The sequence below is a fragment of the Sus scrofa genome, chromosome 1 (assembly GCF_054392235.1).
Source record: "Sus scrofa isolate SSC_HxYL_T2T_F1_AM1 chromosome 1, Sscrofa_HxYL_maternal_Yorkshire_Landrace_v2.0, whole genome shotgun sequence".
Taxonomy (NCBI): Eukaryota; Metazoa; Chordata; class Mammalia; order Artiodactyla; family Suidae; genus Sus; species Sus scrofa.
The window spans coordinates 233,444,776-233,460,454 of NC_139383.1; the positions used below are offsets into that span (position 1 = coordinate 233,444,776).

At 43.8% G+C, this 15,679-nt stretch overlaps 1 protein-coding gene across 14 annotated transcripts in view; it reads left to right on the plus strand.

Moving 5' to 3' along the window:
- TJP2 (tight junction protein 2) overlaps window positions 1-12,347 on the plus strand; it is a 137,503-nt gene extending 125,156 nt beyond the window's left edge. For 8 of the 14 annotated variants that reach the window (XM_084984952.1, XM_084985125.1, XM_084984867.1 and 5 more), the window contains 6 exons: window positions 4,166-4,266; window positions 5,458-5,670; window positions 7,194-7,304; window positions 8,485-8,814; window positions 9,925-10,010; window positions 11,438-12,347. In XM_084984952.1, the coding sequence (XP_084841078.1) occupies window positions 4,166-4,266; window positions 5,458-5,670; window positions 7,194-7,304; window positions 8,485-8,814; window positions 9,925-10,010; window positions 11,438-11,603 (1,007 nt within the window). In that variant the 3' untranslated portion in view covers window positions 11,604-12,347. 14 annotated transcript variants of the gene reach the window in all.
- The last annotated feature ends 3,332 nt before the right edge of the window (window positions 12,348-15,679 follow it).

Below are 15,679 nucleotides of genomic sequence, written 5' to 3' on the forward strand. Positions count from 1 at the left end.
ATTTCTCCAAGGTCACACATTAGTGTATGGGTGAGCCCAGACCAGCACTCTGTTGTCCAATATCTTTTATACATTACAGCACAGACATATTATCCTAATGCAGAAGGTGTCATGCAGTGCCCATTTCTCCCTTTAACGTATAATTTGCCCATTGAACTGAGACTCATGTGATTGTGACTGATGTCGATCCTACGCCCGCTTCAGTTCCCCTCCTTACCTTAAAGAGTCCATTGAATGCCTAGGGGCATCCCCCAGAGAGTTGAACTGGGGGTTCCTGTGGGGATATGAGATACCAGGAAGAGAACTAGTGAGTTGTGAAGGAAAAACCAGGGTGAAGGAGGCTGGAGGAAAGGGAGAGCAGGGCAGAAGGGGGGAGGCAGTGCCTCTGGGGTGCTTCCTTGGTCTGACTTTGAGTCAGCATCAATTGCTCTTTGGAGCACAGGCCTTACTAGCTGGCTGTATCTGTTCAAGGATCCAGAGGAGCCCCAGGGTGCACAAGGGTTGAACAACTCCTCATTCAGTTCCACTAGGATTAAGTGATCCTTGAAGGCAGAGACTGAACATTATCCAGCTGTGTGCTGAAAGCTAGCCTCATGCAAGGCATACATGCTTGTAACTTAATCAGGACTGCCTCCAGCACACCAAACCGTTTCTTGACCAAGTGAATTAAGAAGTTGAAGGTTTCAGGGTAGCTCAGGTTAGGAGCTGGAATGGAAATGTAGACACTATGAGTGTCCAGTTTCATCTAGAACTCTGAGCTGACCTGCTGTCATCATAGGTTGCCAGCCTTTAGTACGAAATGTTTCTCGATCCTGAAGATGGATGGAGCAGATGCCAAGAGACCTCAGTTGTCTACTAGATGGCCTTTCACAGTCATCTTCCATACTTCTAAGTTTAACTCATGAAAGCTGCGTATCCCTGTATACTTTCTATGGCCCATGTCTCACTCAGTTGTAACTTGATACTCATTGTGCACTATGGCCAAAATCAAGGGGTTTTTTTTATGATTTTAAATTTATGGCATTTTAATGAATTAATAAGGACTAATAGAGCTACTTTGTTGAATAGTAATTCTTTTTTTTTTTTTTTTTTTTTTTTTTTGTCTTTTTGCTATTTCTTGGGCCGCTCCTGTGGCATATGGAGGTTCCCAGGCTAGGGGTTGAATCAGAGCTGCAGCCACCGGCCTACACCAGAGCCAAAGCAATGCGGGATCTAAGCCGCATCTGCAACCTACACCACAGCTCACGGCAACACCGGCTCGCTAACCCACTAAACAAGGGCAGGGACCGAACCTGCAACCTCATGGTTCCTAGTCGGATTCGTTAACCCCTGTGCCATGACGGGAACTCCTGTTGAATAGTAATTCAAAATCAAGGCTTATCTTGCAGGTGGTCTCACCAAGGGTGTCCTTTTTCCTCTTGTTATAAAGGGTGTCCTCTTTCCCTTATTGTAAAATGATGAGAAAATCCCATTTCCTTTTTTTGGTTGGTGTTATTGGGGGTTTTTGTTTGTTTGTTTGTTTTTTTTCATTTTTTTAGGGTTGCACCTGTGGCATATGGACGTTCCCAGGTTAGGGATTTAATTGGAGCTGCAGTTGCCTTCCTATACCACAGACACAGTAACACCACAGTAACACGGTAAGCCACATCTGTGACTTAACGCCGCATCTCACAGCAATGCCGGATCCTTAACCCACTGAGTGGGGCCAGGGATCAAACTCACATCCTCCCAGATACTAGTTGTACTGAGCCAGGGCTGGGGATGGATGCCCTCAGAACCCCAGGACTCCCAGCTGAGATGGAGGCTGAGATGTATTTAGTCTGTCCAAGAGAACATAGGTCTAGTCCAGGGCTGGAAACATGAGGAACTGACCAATATTGCTTGCAGTCAAAGAATCTGAAAAACTTAATGAGCAGAAAAGCCAACAGTAAACCCAAGGAACTTGATTCCAAGTGGAGGGACAGCAGCATCATGGCTGTACACCCACCTGTTAAAGGGAGGTCAAATTGGGATGTTAGCAGCTTCGTCGGAAATTACCTTTTAATGAGGCTTAGGAAATTAGCTACTGTGAAAACCCCCCGCCCCTCCACCCCCGTATACTTATGTGAATTCAATCAGAGGTTTTCCGACTTTTTCATTTTATTAAGGGGCATGAAATGTATTTTCTGCATTTCACAAACTGCCCTTTTAACTTTAGGTTTTTCTTGTGATAAATACAAACTGTACCCATTTCAGACAACTCCAACATAAAGCTTTAAACGGTGGCTGAATGTTTTGAATACATTTAGTGCAAATCACTCACTTTGTCTCTGGGGTGCACAGTCTCACTTCTATTACCAAGAGGACAATAATCTTCAAAAGTACCATGATAATGATACATACATCCAAGTAGTCAAGGTGAATTTTCCTTGTCCAAGGTATCAGCTTATTCTAATGCTATGAATAATTAGTAACCAAGGAAACTGTAAGCTCATTCAGAATTTTCCAAGGTCAGTGTTAGGACTTTTTAAACGAAAGAATGCTCTATGTTACTAAGAAGAAAATTTGAAGCATAATTGTTTATGAAATGTGCTTACTGGTTCATTTTGGCTATTTACAGAAAATTATGCAGCCTCTAGAATAGATGGGTCAGGCTGCCAAACAGCTTTTACTAGTAAGCTCCAGTTTTGGGTGACTTATAGTACCCCTTAAGGAGTTCCCATTGCGGCTCAGTGGAAATGAATCCAATTAGGAACTGTGAGGTTGAGGATTCAATTCCCGGCCTTGCTCAGTGGATTAAGGATCCAGTGTTGCCATGAGCTATGGTGTAGGTCACAGACACAGCTTAGATCTGGCATTGCAGTGGCTGTGGCCTAGGCCAACGGCTACAGCTCCGATTAGACCCCTAACCTGGGAACCTCCATATGCTGTGGGTGCGGCCCTAAAGACAAAAAGACCACCACAACAAAATATCCCTTAATAAATTGGCCATGAGGATTTGTTTTTAAAAATTGTAATCTACTTGTAGTTTGATCATTTTAGGCTCAGTTTTGATTATCTGATTTATCCCTATTCGGTCTACTAGTACATATTGCTGAAGAATGATCACATATATTTTACTTGGTATTTTATATTGGTGCTCTAAATTCCTGTTTTTCTTTGGGCTGTGTCATGGTATGTCGTGCAGTTGCTAAAACCATAGGCTCTAAAAGCAAACTTAGGAGTTTATATCCAGGCTTCTCCACTTGCTTGGTATGAGGCCTCGGGCTAGTTAATTTCATTACTGTGCCTCACTTATTCATCTGTAAAATGAAGCGATAGCAGTAACACCTTGTAAGGTTTGTTGAAGCATGAAATGAACTAATCTGCATAAGCTATTTGGAAAAGCGCTTGGTCAAGCATTGTGTGTGCTATTATGCAAGAATAGAGAATGTCTATTCCATAAATACCCACCGGTAGAGTTTGGTTAAGGTATATCTATATTCTAAAATGTTTAAGCTGATCAAAATGATCTACATTTAAATGTTTAGTTTTTTATTGGAGATAAACAAGTACATTGGCACTTTTAAAATTTGTAATATACATGTCTATGTACTCATCTTTAAAATATGGTACTTTTATATTTGATTTAGCTATGTTATCTTTACTCCTGAAGAACATACTCTAAAAACATCTTTAAAGGTAGCTTTTCGGAGTTCCCATCGTGGCTCAGGGGTAACAAACCCGACCAGTATACATGAGTACGTGGGTTCAATCTCTGGCCTTGCTTAGTGGGTTAAGGATCCGGCGTTGCCCTGAGCTGCAGTGTAGGTCGCAGATATGGCTCAGATCTGGTGTTGCTGTGGCTGTGGTGTAGACTGGCAGCTGGAGCTCTGTTTCAACCCCTAGCCTGGGAACTTCCATATGCTGCAGGTGCAGCCCTAAAAAGCAAATAAATAAATGAAGGTAGCTTTTCTGAAAAATAGCCATTCTGAAAAGAAATTAGTCCATTTTTAGCTTTTTCACATCTGCCTGGGATGTAAATTCCCACAGCTGGCTTAGTGTTCAAATATGTGCCAACTTTCTCTTCCATTTGTCAAAGTTTTAATTTAAATATAACAAGTTGGAATAAATTATGTCAAGTAGGATTTCTAATAAGCAGGTCTCCGGAAACTGATGCACACCTTTGTGGTTTACATTTCTTTAGCTATGATCAACCTCAATTCAGCCAATGACAGCTGGTTTGGCAGCTTGAAGGACACAATTCAGCATCAGCAAGGGGAAGCGGTTTGGGTCTCTGAAGGAAAGGTATGTGACACAGAGACTCTGCTATGAGGTGAGAGTCCGTCTTCTGAATTTTTTCTCAGGAGGGTAGTGAATGTAGTGAAACCATGCCCATTTCTAGTGATCACAGCATATGTGTTAATCGTTTGAAAACTCACAAATTCTCTGCAAAAGTAATAAAATGAAGGGACTTTTGCAAAAAAAGCAGAATGTGCTATGTGCAGCCCTACATTCACTTCCCTTTTGCTTTTAACGTAGTAACTAGTGTTGTGTTCCAAACACACTAATCAGAGCTTACAAGACCTTGTGCTGAGCTCAACAGCTTATTACTAAGGACTCGGGAAAGTCAGTGTGGAAGTGAGAAATGAGGTTGAGGGGCGTGGAGAATATGGTTAAAAATTCATAGAAGAAACGCTAACAGATTTGGAATCATTGGCTGACAAAGCAGCTTGGCAGAGAATGTGTCCTAGGAGTTTGAGTTGGTGATGAGAGAGCACTGGGATGCCTGTATAGGCTCTAACATTGGCCAGGTTCTCATCCGTGCAGGTGGTTTGCACACAGACAGACTGCAGGGAGGAAGCAGAGAAATTATAGAATGTCCTGTGGTTCCAAGAGCCTTTGGCGCTGGTTTCTGTAGTCCACTTGAGTTGAGGTAGTTGGTGAGTCCTTAGAGGTACGATTTTGTGGCAGAAGTGCCTCAGTTACCAGACTGTTGAGTCCTAGGCTCACCCTTTAGGAACTGCATATTTAATCAGGGTATCTAGCATCCCCTAAGCACTTACACCCACCAAGGCTCTCTGCTAACCCCGTTGGTGAGAACAGGTTGAACAAGGATTTGAGGATCTCGTGGCCAAGTGGAGAGGCGTGCAGCTCAAGGCAGCGTTCACCTATTACCAGGAGACAGTTCAACAGAAAAAAGCTGGAGGAGACCTAGATTCTGGAAGAGAAGCACCACAATCTAAGGAAGGCTGGCTCATTGGAGGCATATAGGAAGGATAGTATCAAGAAGAGATAGAGGAGAGGCTTTCTAAGTCCCTGTGCAAAAATTAACTTTGTAATTTAAAGCCAAGTGATTGCAAGAAGCTAAAGGTGACTTCCCTTTCTAGAACAAGTCAAGGTTTCTGTCACTTGGCTGTGCCCTTGGGAATTTTCTTGAGCCCTCACTCCCAGGAGCCATGTCAGATCCCACTGACCCTCCGAAACAAATTCCTCTAGATGGAAGGGATGGATGATGACCCCGAAGACCGCATGTCCTACTTAACCGCCATGGGCGCAGACTATCTGAGTTGCGACAGCCGCCTCATCAGTGACTTTGAAGACACCGACGGCGAAGGAGGCGCCTACACTGACAATGAGCTGGATGAGCCAGCCGAGGAGCCACTGGTGTCTTCCATCACCCGCTCCTCGGAGCCGGTGCAGCATGAGGAGGTGAGGCGAGGCAGGCCACGGGCTGCCAGGCCACGGGTAGGAGAAGGAGGTTCTGGCGTTTCACTTGAATTCCTCTGGCCAGTGTTGATTCAGGGTGTTGTGGCAGGTATTCCTAAGGGTTGGACTGGATGACGTCTAGGGTGCCCGGAAGCAGGACAGGAAGTAAGCTCTGGGAGAGGTTGAGTGATCAGTACTCATCACACAGATGTCCTTGGGCACGATGATCGTGTGAGGTCCAAATTTCAAGTGGGACGTTATTTTTAAATACGATATTGTTGTATTTACTTGTAACCTTTGATTAGGTCTCTGTACTCTTAGGTATCTGTGCTTTTTCTTCTCCAGCCTCCCTTTAACCTTCCTAATCTTGCCAAAACTCCTGAATGTTTTCCCCATCAGTTTCCTTCTCTCTTGTATTTCAGTTTTTTAATTGAGTTCATGATCATTTATATGTCTGATTCCGTGTACTGTGCATCCACTGGCCAGTGTACAGACAGCTTCTGTGATCCAAGAAATCACATCACCAGACACTAAGTTAGAACCAGAGTGTAGATTATTCTCACCTCAGAGAACATTGGAATAATGATCTTTGTAGATAAGCCTCTCCATATATTTGGATAATTGTTGCTATGAACTCCTCTTTAGCACTTTAGCTCACATCAGTGAATGGTTTTATTGTTTATGAAATAAAAGTACCAAAAATATGGAGTTCCCAGCATGGCCTGGTGGTAATGAACCTGACTAGTATCCATGAGGATGTGGGTTCAATCCCTGGCCCTGCTCAGTGGGTTAAGGATCTGGTGTTGCTGTGAGCTTTGATGTAGCTCACAGATGTGGCTTGAATCCCGGGTTGCTATGGCCATGGCATAGGCCAGCAGCTCCATTTCAACCCCTAGCCCTGGTACATCCATATGCCACAGGTGGAGCCTTAAAATGACCATATATTAAGTTGACAGGAGGAACAACTCTATGACAGAAAAAATTGGTATATATATCAGGCAAGTTGTAAAGGATAAATGAACTCTTAGGAGTTCCCACTGTGGCACAGTGGGTTAAAAATCTAACTGCAGCAGCTCAGGTCACTGTAGAGGCACAAGTTTGATCCCCGGCCCAGCGCAGCAGGTTGAAAGTTCTGGTGTAGGTCACAGGTGCAGCTCATTGTTACTCCCTAGCCAGGGAATGTCCATATGCCTTGGGTGCAGCCATTTTAAAATGAACTCTGAAATGTCTCAGCTGCGTGAATGCTTTATAATGTTAGCAGCTTTCAGTGTCAAAAAGAGACTTTAGACTTTAGGGAAGACCTAAAGAGAACAGTACAGTGGATGCAGCTAGTTTTGGAACACAGTATCTTAAGCACTTGCTAGTAGGGGAATATGCCTGGTAACAGCCTTTTTGGTCAAGAAGCCCTGGGTCAGTACCTCAGCTTCCGAATTCACACACGTTCACAGAACTCCAGCAAAGCAGACCAGTGCTCTCTTCTTTCTGCTGGGATGTTCTTGTTGTGAATGAACCTTTATGTCTTGTAGAGCATAAGGAAACCCAGCCCAGAGCCACGAGCTCAGATGAGGAGGGCTGCTAGCAGAGATCAACTTAGGGACAATAGCCCGCCCCCGGCATTCAAGCCAGAGCCGCCCAAGGTACGTGGCTGGGAAGCCCAGGATGGGAAGGCGGAGGAAGCAGACGCCCTTGGACCGCACACATAGCCAGGGAGGAGCTCAAACAATAAGATGGTGTTGGATTATGTTTTCCATTTACTGGACTCTCTATTAGAGCCTCTCTTTTGGCCTTTTGGGTGAAGCCAAAATTAGGAAAAGGCAAAAAAGCAGGCAGACAAGGCAGTTTTAGAAGAAGGTACAATTTTAGAACGATTAGTGTCTGTTTCATTTTGTTTATTTGTTTATATAGAAAGAATAGACGTGTAATGAATACTGCATGCCCAGAATCACTTTCTTAGAATCTATTTTACTTTTTCTGTCCAGTTAAATTTTCCTGCCCACAGTCTGATTCAGATGTACCTGAAAAATCCTTGGTGGTAACTTGGCTACAGAAAACAATCACCACCATTGTTTACAATGCCTCTCATATAAGGACCACTTAGTTTATTATTTTTTTAATACATCATTATTCAGAACAGAATCAATGTGAGGACACTGGGGCATATGTCATATGATTGTTTACCCCTCTGGCTTTTGCTTATAGCCCAATAAAATTTGTCTGTAACTCAATACTTGAAATAAGAAGAAAGTAGTAATTGGCTTCTGTGAGCTTTTAGAAGTAATTAGTGGCCTCATAAAAGAGATCAGTGTAAATTTACCAGCAGGCCTAGGATGAAAGTGTGAAGGAAAAGTGGCCATCAGCGTGATACGCTGCCCTCCCTGCCCCCCAATCCAGGCTTATGTACCTCTGGCTGGACCTGGGTCTTATCTTTAGGCTGGTCATGCACTCGTGGTATGGTGCCAACCCAGGAGCCACTCTTCCATCCTGAAGCCTGCCTTGTTCGGAGGTCTTTGCAGAAGTTCTAATTGCCTCTCAGACAAAGTTAGGTCTGATTGGCCTCTAATACTCCTGGGCCTTCCAGCACTTCCCCAGCACCCTTTCGGTTTCTTCAGGCACCTAGTGCTCTTCTGTAGGGAGTGAGGGAGGGCTCCGGATGCCAGACCAGTGGCTGTGTGCCCTGCCATATCTGATTCCTTGTTGGAATAGAATTTGTTGACCACCTTTGGAAACTGATCAGGAAATGGAGTGTATTAAATCACTAATAGAGATTTGCAAAGAACCCATAAGCTCCAGGTAAAACTATGTCATTGCTCTCTGCAGGCCAAAACCTCAAACAGAGAAGACTCCTTTGACCTCTCCAGATCCTACGAATACAAATCAAATCCCTCAGCCGTTGCCAGTAATGAAATTCCGGGGACATCCACCAAAGGTTGTCCTCCTCCCATTGCAGCGAAACCCTCCTTTGGACGGCCTATACTGAAGCCCTCCACTCCCGTCCCTCCCCCAGAGAGTGACGAGGTGGGAGAGGGCAGTGAGGAGCAAGATGGCGCTCCCAAGTCTGTCCTGGGCAAAGTAAAAATATTTGAGAAGATGGATCACAAGGCAAGATTACAGAGGATGCAAGAGCTCCAGGAAGCACAGAATGCAAGGGTAATTGTTTGCAACCACTAGGTTATCTTAGCGTGTTGACAGTAAGAATTTTGAAGACGTTTCATTGCAGTGTAATGATTTTCAATCCTTTTGCCACTGCCGCACACATGCATGATGCAGAACACCTGTGTATTGTTTCTATATTGTCACCTCTCTGGGCATCCCTTTATTCTTCTAGTCAAGTAACATTGTCGGTGCATGAGAGTCTGCTCTTTATACTTCTGAAGTCTATATCGGGTTTGGAATGGGGACATGTGACAAGAGAATCTGTGGTCTCTTTGAAATTATTTTTCATTAAATTTAACATTTGTTACGTTTGGTCACTGAGTTTTAATTTGCTCCCAGATTTGCCATAGAAACCAAGCAAACCTTGGGTGTTAAAGTTAAAAGGCTTATAGGTTGGCCTTTTGATGTTGTTTAAATTTTTATGCCACGTGCACATAAAATACTTCGTAACCTTTCAAAGGCAAAGAAGAATTTAAGTAAAGGTTCATGAAGCATATTCTGCCCAGCGATTATGGGAATTCATTTATGTTTATTACAACAACAGGGCTTCTGAGCCTTTTCCTTTTTTCTTTTCTATCTGGTGGTAAAATGTATATAAAACTTGGTATTTTAACCATTTTTAAGTGTTCAGTGGCATTAAGTATATTCACATTGTTGTGTAACCATGTCTACCATCCATCTCCAGAACTTTGTCATCTCCCAGAACTGAAACCCCATATATATTAATTATTCCCCATAATCCCCTCCCTCGGCCCTTTAACCACCATTCCACTTTCTGTCTCCATGAATTTTACAGCTTAGGAGCCTCATATATCATGCAATATTTGTCTTTTCGTGTCTGACTTATTTCACTTGGTGTAGTATCCTCAAGGTTCAACCATGTTGCAGCATGTGACAGAATCTCATTGCTTTTCAATGTTATTCCTATTTGGCATCTACCACTAGGCATTACCTGTGACCCTGGAGACTAGAGAGTTGCTTCTCTTTTGCCTCTTCTCCTTGAAATGGGATTGGGAAATGGGGCCAGCAGGAAATGAGCAAGCTGACTGTCCAGTCATTAATCTCTTCCCTCTTGTTCTTTTTTATTTTCCTTAATCACCGCAGATTGAAATTGCTCAGAAACATCCTGATATCTATGCAGTTCCAATCAAAACACACAAGCCAGACTCTGGCCTGCCCCAATATATAAGGTAAGGGCTGCCCAGAAGGTACAGGTTTAAAAAGTGGGGCTTGTGTGGAACTGGGATGCCTAAGAAAGAATTTCCGTCACCATCCCAAAGTGACAAGATTTTTGTTTTATTTTTTATTTTTTCCTGGTTATCTCTTCACCTTGGTCAAAAATTTTTTTTTTTTCCCCTGAGCCAAGACATACAGCAGCTTGTTGTGGGAATCTCAGTTCCCAGACCAGGGATTGAACCCAGGCTGCAGTGGGGAAAGCACCAAATCCTAACCTTGAGACCACAGGGAACTCCCTATTCAGTCAAATTTAATTATAAAGATAACAGAGTCAGAATTTCATGGTAGTGTTGATTGTGTGCTAAAACTGACACAAAGTAATCGTGGACATTTCATGCGGGTCCCCTTAGGCCCATTGGAGCAGAGATCTGTTCAGTTATGTTAGGATAGGAGTTCTCATCGTGGTGCAGCGGAAACGAATCTGACTAGGAGCCATGAGGTTGTGGGTTGGATCCCTGGCCTCCTTCAGTGGGTCAAGGATCTGGCATTGCCGTGAGCTGTGGGGTAGGTCGCAGACTTGGCTTGGATCTGGCATTGCTGTGGCTGTGGCATAGGCTGGTGGCTACAGCTCTGATTAGACTCCTAGCCTGGGAACCTCCATATGCCGTGAGTACGACCCTAAAAAGACCCCCCCCCCCGCAAAAAAATCATGTTAAGATAGCACATGAATTATGCCTCTTGTTTCAATGCTAATATTTTCTTGCTCTTAGCCAAGCTCCTTAATTCCTTTGAGTTACCTAGCAAAGTCAGGACACTTGTGCTGAACTGTGGTCTGAGGGGAAGGTGGCAATCAATTGACCGGTGTCATAAGAAGCTTTATGTTTAAAGTGCTGTGTAAGCACTAGTAATAATCGCAGTGTCTTCCTGTTGAGGCTTCATACTGGATCATTTCCGCTTCCAAGGACAGGAGATAAAAATCGCATTTTCTTACAGCCATCCTGACCGGAAATGAGAGTCTAGTTTTATAGCAATAGAAATCTAGAGGCAAATTTCTTCTTTACTAATTGAAGAGTGACACAGCCAACCAGGTAGCTCCTGGCAACAGAGAGAACTTGGTATAACTGACTGAACCTGGCAGAGAACTCGCTCTGTTGTGCACATAAAGCCAGTGAGCTTAGGAAGGCACCTCCATCTAGCTGGAAAGTTCTTAGGTCAGGGAGCGTGTGGCTGGCTTCCCCACTCACTGCTCCAGTGGGCATTGACCTTGACCTCTTGCTTCCATCCCACTCCCACCACCACTCTGTGCACCTGCAGCAGGGCCAGGGGTGCCCAGGTTTGTTGGCAGAGTGTGGCTCAGAGATAAGCCATCTGTCCTGGCAGTTGCCCAAGGCAGGCATCATTACATCTCCACAGGCTGCATGTAACCCTCTTGCTTTGTTAGTTCCAGGCCCCCCGAGCCACAGAGAGGTCCCGCCAGACTTTATCAGGATCCCAGAGGAAGCTATGGCAGTGATGCCGAAGAGGAAGAATACCGGCAGCAGCTGTCAGAACACTCAAAACGTGGTTATTATGGCCAGCCTTCGCGCTACCGGGACACGGAATTATAGATGTCTGAGGATTGACTCCCCACTGCGGCCACTTAGAGCAGCACTCGCACCGGTGATGGGAGGATGGTTTTTTTCCAGTTTCAGTGCACTGTGGAGGTCTGCTGGGGAGCCCAGGGGCTGGGTCTGGGGAGTTGATGACTTTTTGCTCAGAATTAAGAGAAACACTACAGTCTGATACGGTTACCTGCTTCAGTGGACCAAAATCTGTATTAATTCTGTTTGCATATTTTTGACATGTATATTAAGAAATGATAACTATTTTTCCTCATTAATAACTGCCTTCCAGGACTGTTTCAATAAAAGAGTGAAGAAAAAAAAAAAAGGAATAAAAATACTGTTGGACTCAAACTAAATTCAAAGTATTTTATTACAGCTCTATAAGTGCCTTTGATGAGAAGTGTCTTAAATTTTCTTCCTTTGAGGCTCTTTACAAAGCCATAATGACTAAAACACTTTGACTAAATTTTTATACCAGTTTAATAACTACAGTTTTCTCTGTACTGTGTCATCTTTTCAAGGCATTTGTATTCGTAATATTTTCCATAAATTCTGACTGTATATATAAGAGCTATCTACCAGTGCTAAACAGCCCGAAGAACAAGAAGTGGGTATAGAAATATTTTGTCTGTCTGTTTGAAACCATGCACTGCACAAAAGCAGATACTCAAGAAAAACACATTTCCCGAGTGTGTATTGACATCAGTCAGTTTTATAATTTAATAAAAAGGAGGATATTGCAATCAATAAGGTGCTTTGTGGTGGATTTCTGCATTACTTTCTACTTTTAAGTGTGGCTTTTATTTCCCTTACCATAAAAGTGAGGACATGGTGGAGTTCCTATGTGGGTCATCAGGTTAAGAATCCGGTGCTGTCATAGCAGTGACCCTGGCCCTGGCATAGCCAAAAAACTAGTGAGGACATACTCATTACTGAACTTTGGAAAATGGAGACACATACGAAAATGTAAATAAAAATTACCCATAATCCCATCCCTCAGGTAATACTGATGCATTTCTCTAATTATTTATTTATGGATGCTGTGTGTGTTACAACTGGGAATATGCTGTTCTCTTTCCTACTTTTTGTATTTATTTGAGAGTTTCTCTCAGGTAGTTAAAACTCACGCGACATCGTGGCTAATAACTGCAGAACAGTATATCCTGTGACTGCTGCTGCCTAGGTGGATAGTTCTGTTGTTGGCTGTTTGGATCATTTGTGGATTTTTACTTCCTTTTACATGAAATGTACCTCATTTGATTTGTATATCAATGATCAGCATTTCAATCCTTTGCTGCAGGTCAGGTTCTCAGAAATGGAATTACTGAGCAAAAGCAGGGGGACATTTTTAAGGCTGTTGATGTTTACTGCTGAATTGCTTCCTCGAAAGTTACATCAATTTATACTGCTGCGTTCACTCCAAATATTTAAATAGAATTTAAACGAGATGGCCTAGAAATTTAGGCTTGTGTGAATCAAAAGTACCCTGAATCTAGGAAAGAAGAGTCTTGGTTCCATTAATAAGAGTTTTTTATATGAATTGACACAAAGGTGATAAGCTTGTATTGTAGTTGAGTGGGAAATTCAGTGTACTTATAACTGAATTACATTATAAATATATCCTTGGTTGTGTCTCTGTCAACTTGGTGGCTGTAATTTATAAACTGTATAGTGCAGTACCTTGAATTTCTGAGCAGGCTTCAAGGCGTTGACTCAAATCTGCATATTTTATAAATAAAAGCCACCTTTTGTGGATAGAACAAAAAACATGAATTTATTTTGCTTATGTTCTTTTTTTTTTTTTTTTAAGGGCCGCATCCACGGCATATGGAGGTTCCCAGGCTAGGGGTCTAATCAGAGCTGTAGCCACCAGCCTATGCCAGAGCCACAGCAACGCAGGATCCGAGCCGCGTCTGCGACCTACACCACAGCCTGTGGCAACACCGAATCCTTAACCCACTGAGTGAGGTCAGGGATTGAACCCGAAACCTCATGGTTCCTAGTTAGATTCGCTTACCACTGAGCCATGACGGGAACTCCTATTTTGCTATGTTCTTTAAATACAGGAATGAGCCCTTTTGCAGACTCAGCAAGGGGAGGACAGGCTTTTGAGCAGGAGCTGGGCTGACATCTGGCTCCAGCACTTTTTTGTGATGCTGTACGTGGTACAGATAGGAAGGACCAATATTCCCTAGAATGTCCTGACAGTGCCCAATGGACCACCAGTGCGTGTCCCACCCCTTTTTAATTTGTATTCTGCTTTGTCCTGGGAAGGATTTAAGGCTGCCAAGTACATCTGCGGAGCACAAGTAGGGAAAAAAATGGGTGCTAGGCAAATGAGGGGAGAGGGAAGAATATCAGAATGGAAAAGACAAGCATGAGTGAGGGGAGTGTTCACTCTACACGCTGTCAAGGCTCCTCTCCTTCTCAGAGGGCGGAGATGTGACGGGTCCATGATTTGGTTCAGAATGAACATGTCCATGGGAGGGAGGGAAGTTGTTCCAGAATTCTCTCCCCTCCCCCATTCTATTCTATAGTGTCTCTTTTGCATCTTGCATTTGTGACCCCTTTCGTGCAAGAAGGAGGTCCCTTTCTTACTGCATTCTTCCACGTAGGGCAGTAGCATAATTCCGAAGGCCATTTAGCAAAAGTTCTGGAGAAAGTACCCAAAGCTGCAGTGTAGACGCACTGCTCTGCCTTCTGATCTAATCAAGAGATAAGTTCTAGAGCATTCAAGGTCATTGCCTCTCACATAGTAGTAGGACATACATGAAGCCCCCAAGGAACACATGTTATCCGTCTTTCTCCATTTCACTCAGAGTGGACTGGGGGGTGTTTGAAATGCAGGGTAGATCAGGCATCAAGAGTGCAAGCCTCACACAAATTCATAGGATAAAACGTGTGACTTATTTGAAGGTTTGCACTCAGAGCAGCCTCCAGCCTCCGACCTGAGACTTCCTGAGTCTGCACTGCAGTCCCCCTTTGTGAGCAGCGTAAACTTCCGTTCATCCCTGATTACTATTTCCATCGACCACGATTTTATTGGTTAATGAAACAGCAATAATTGGGGAGGGGACTGTAGGGGAGTTGGAGAGATCTTCATTGGGATAGCAGGTCGCCAGACCAGGTTTTGAATGAAAGTAGTTTGGGAAATACAAGGAAACTCCACAATGGGAGACCAGAATTTAATCCCCCCCCCAAGAAATGCCAGCGAATGGCACGAAACATGTGCCTCAGGGTTTTCCCACCCAGACTAGGTGTATGTTCACCAGCTGGGTTCAGGGTTTTTTTTTTTTAATTAAAGTATAGCTGATTACAGTGTTGAGCCAGTTTCTGCTCTACAGTATAGTGACTATATAGTATATATATATAGTATACATATATGTATGACTGGGTCACATATATATATTATATATGACTTTCTTTTTCTCATGCTGTCTTCCATCATGATTTTGTTTTGTTTTGTTTTGTTTCCTTTTTAGGGCCACATCTGTGGCATTTGGAAGTTCCCAGGCTAGGGGCTGAATTGGAGCTGTAACTGCCGGCCTACACCACAGCCACAGCAACGCAGAATCTGAATTGTGTCTGTGAGCTACACCACAGCTCATGGCAATGTTGGATCCTTAACCCACTGAGCGAGGCCAGGGATCAAACCCACACCCTCATGGATACTAGTCAGGATCATTACCACTGAGCCACAACAGAACTCTTCTTCCACCATGTTCTATCCCAAGAGACTGGATACAGTTCCCTGTGCTGTACAGTAGGACCTCATTGTTTATTCATTCTTTTTTTTTTTGCTATTTCTTGGGCCGCTCCCACGGCATATGGAGGTTCCCAGGCTAGGGGTCAAATCGGAGCTGTAGCCACCGGCCTACGCCAGAGCCACAGCAACACGGGATCCGAGCCACGTCTGCAACCTACACCACAGCTCACGGCAACGCCGGATCGTTAACCCACTGAGCAAGGGCAGGGACCGAACCCGCAACCTCATGGTTCCTAGTCGGATTCGTTAACCACTGCGCCACGACAGGAACTCCTGTTTATTCATTCTAAATGTAATAGCTACATCTACCAAC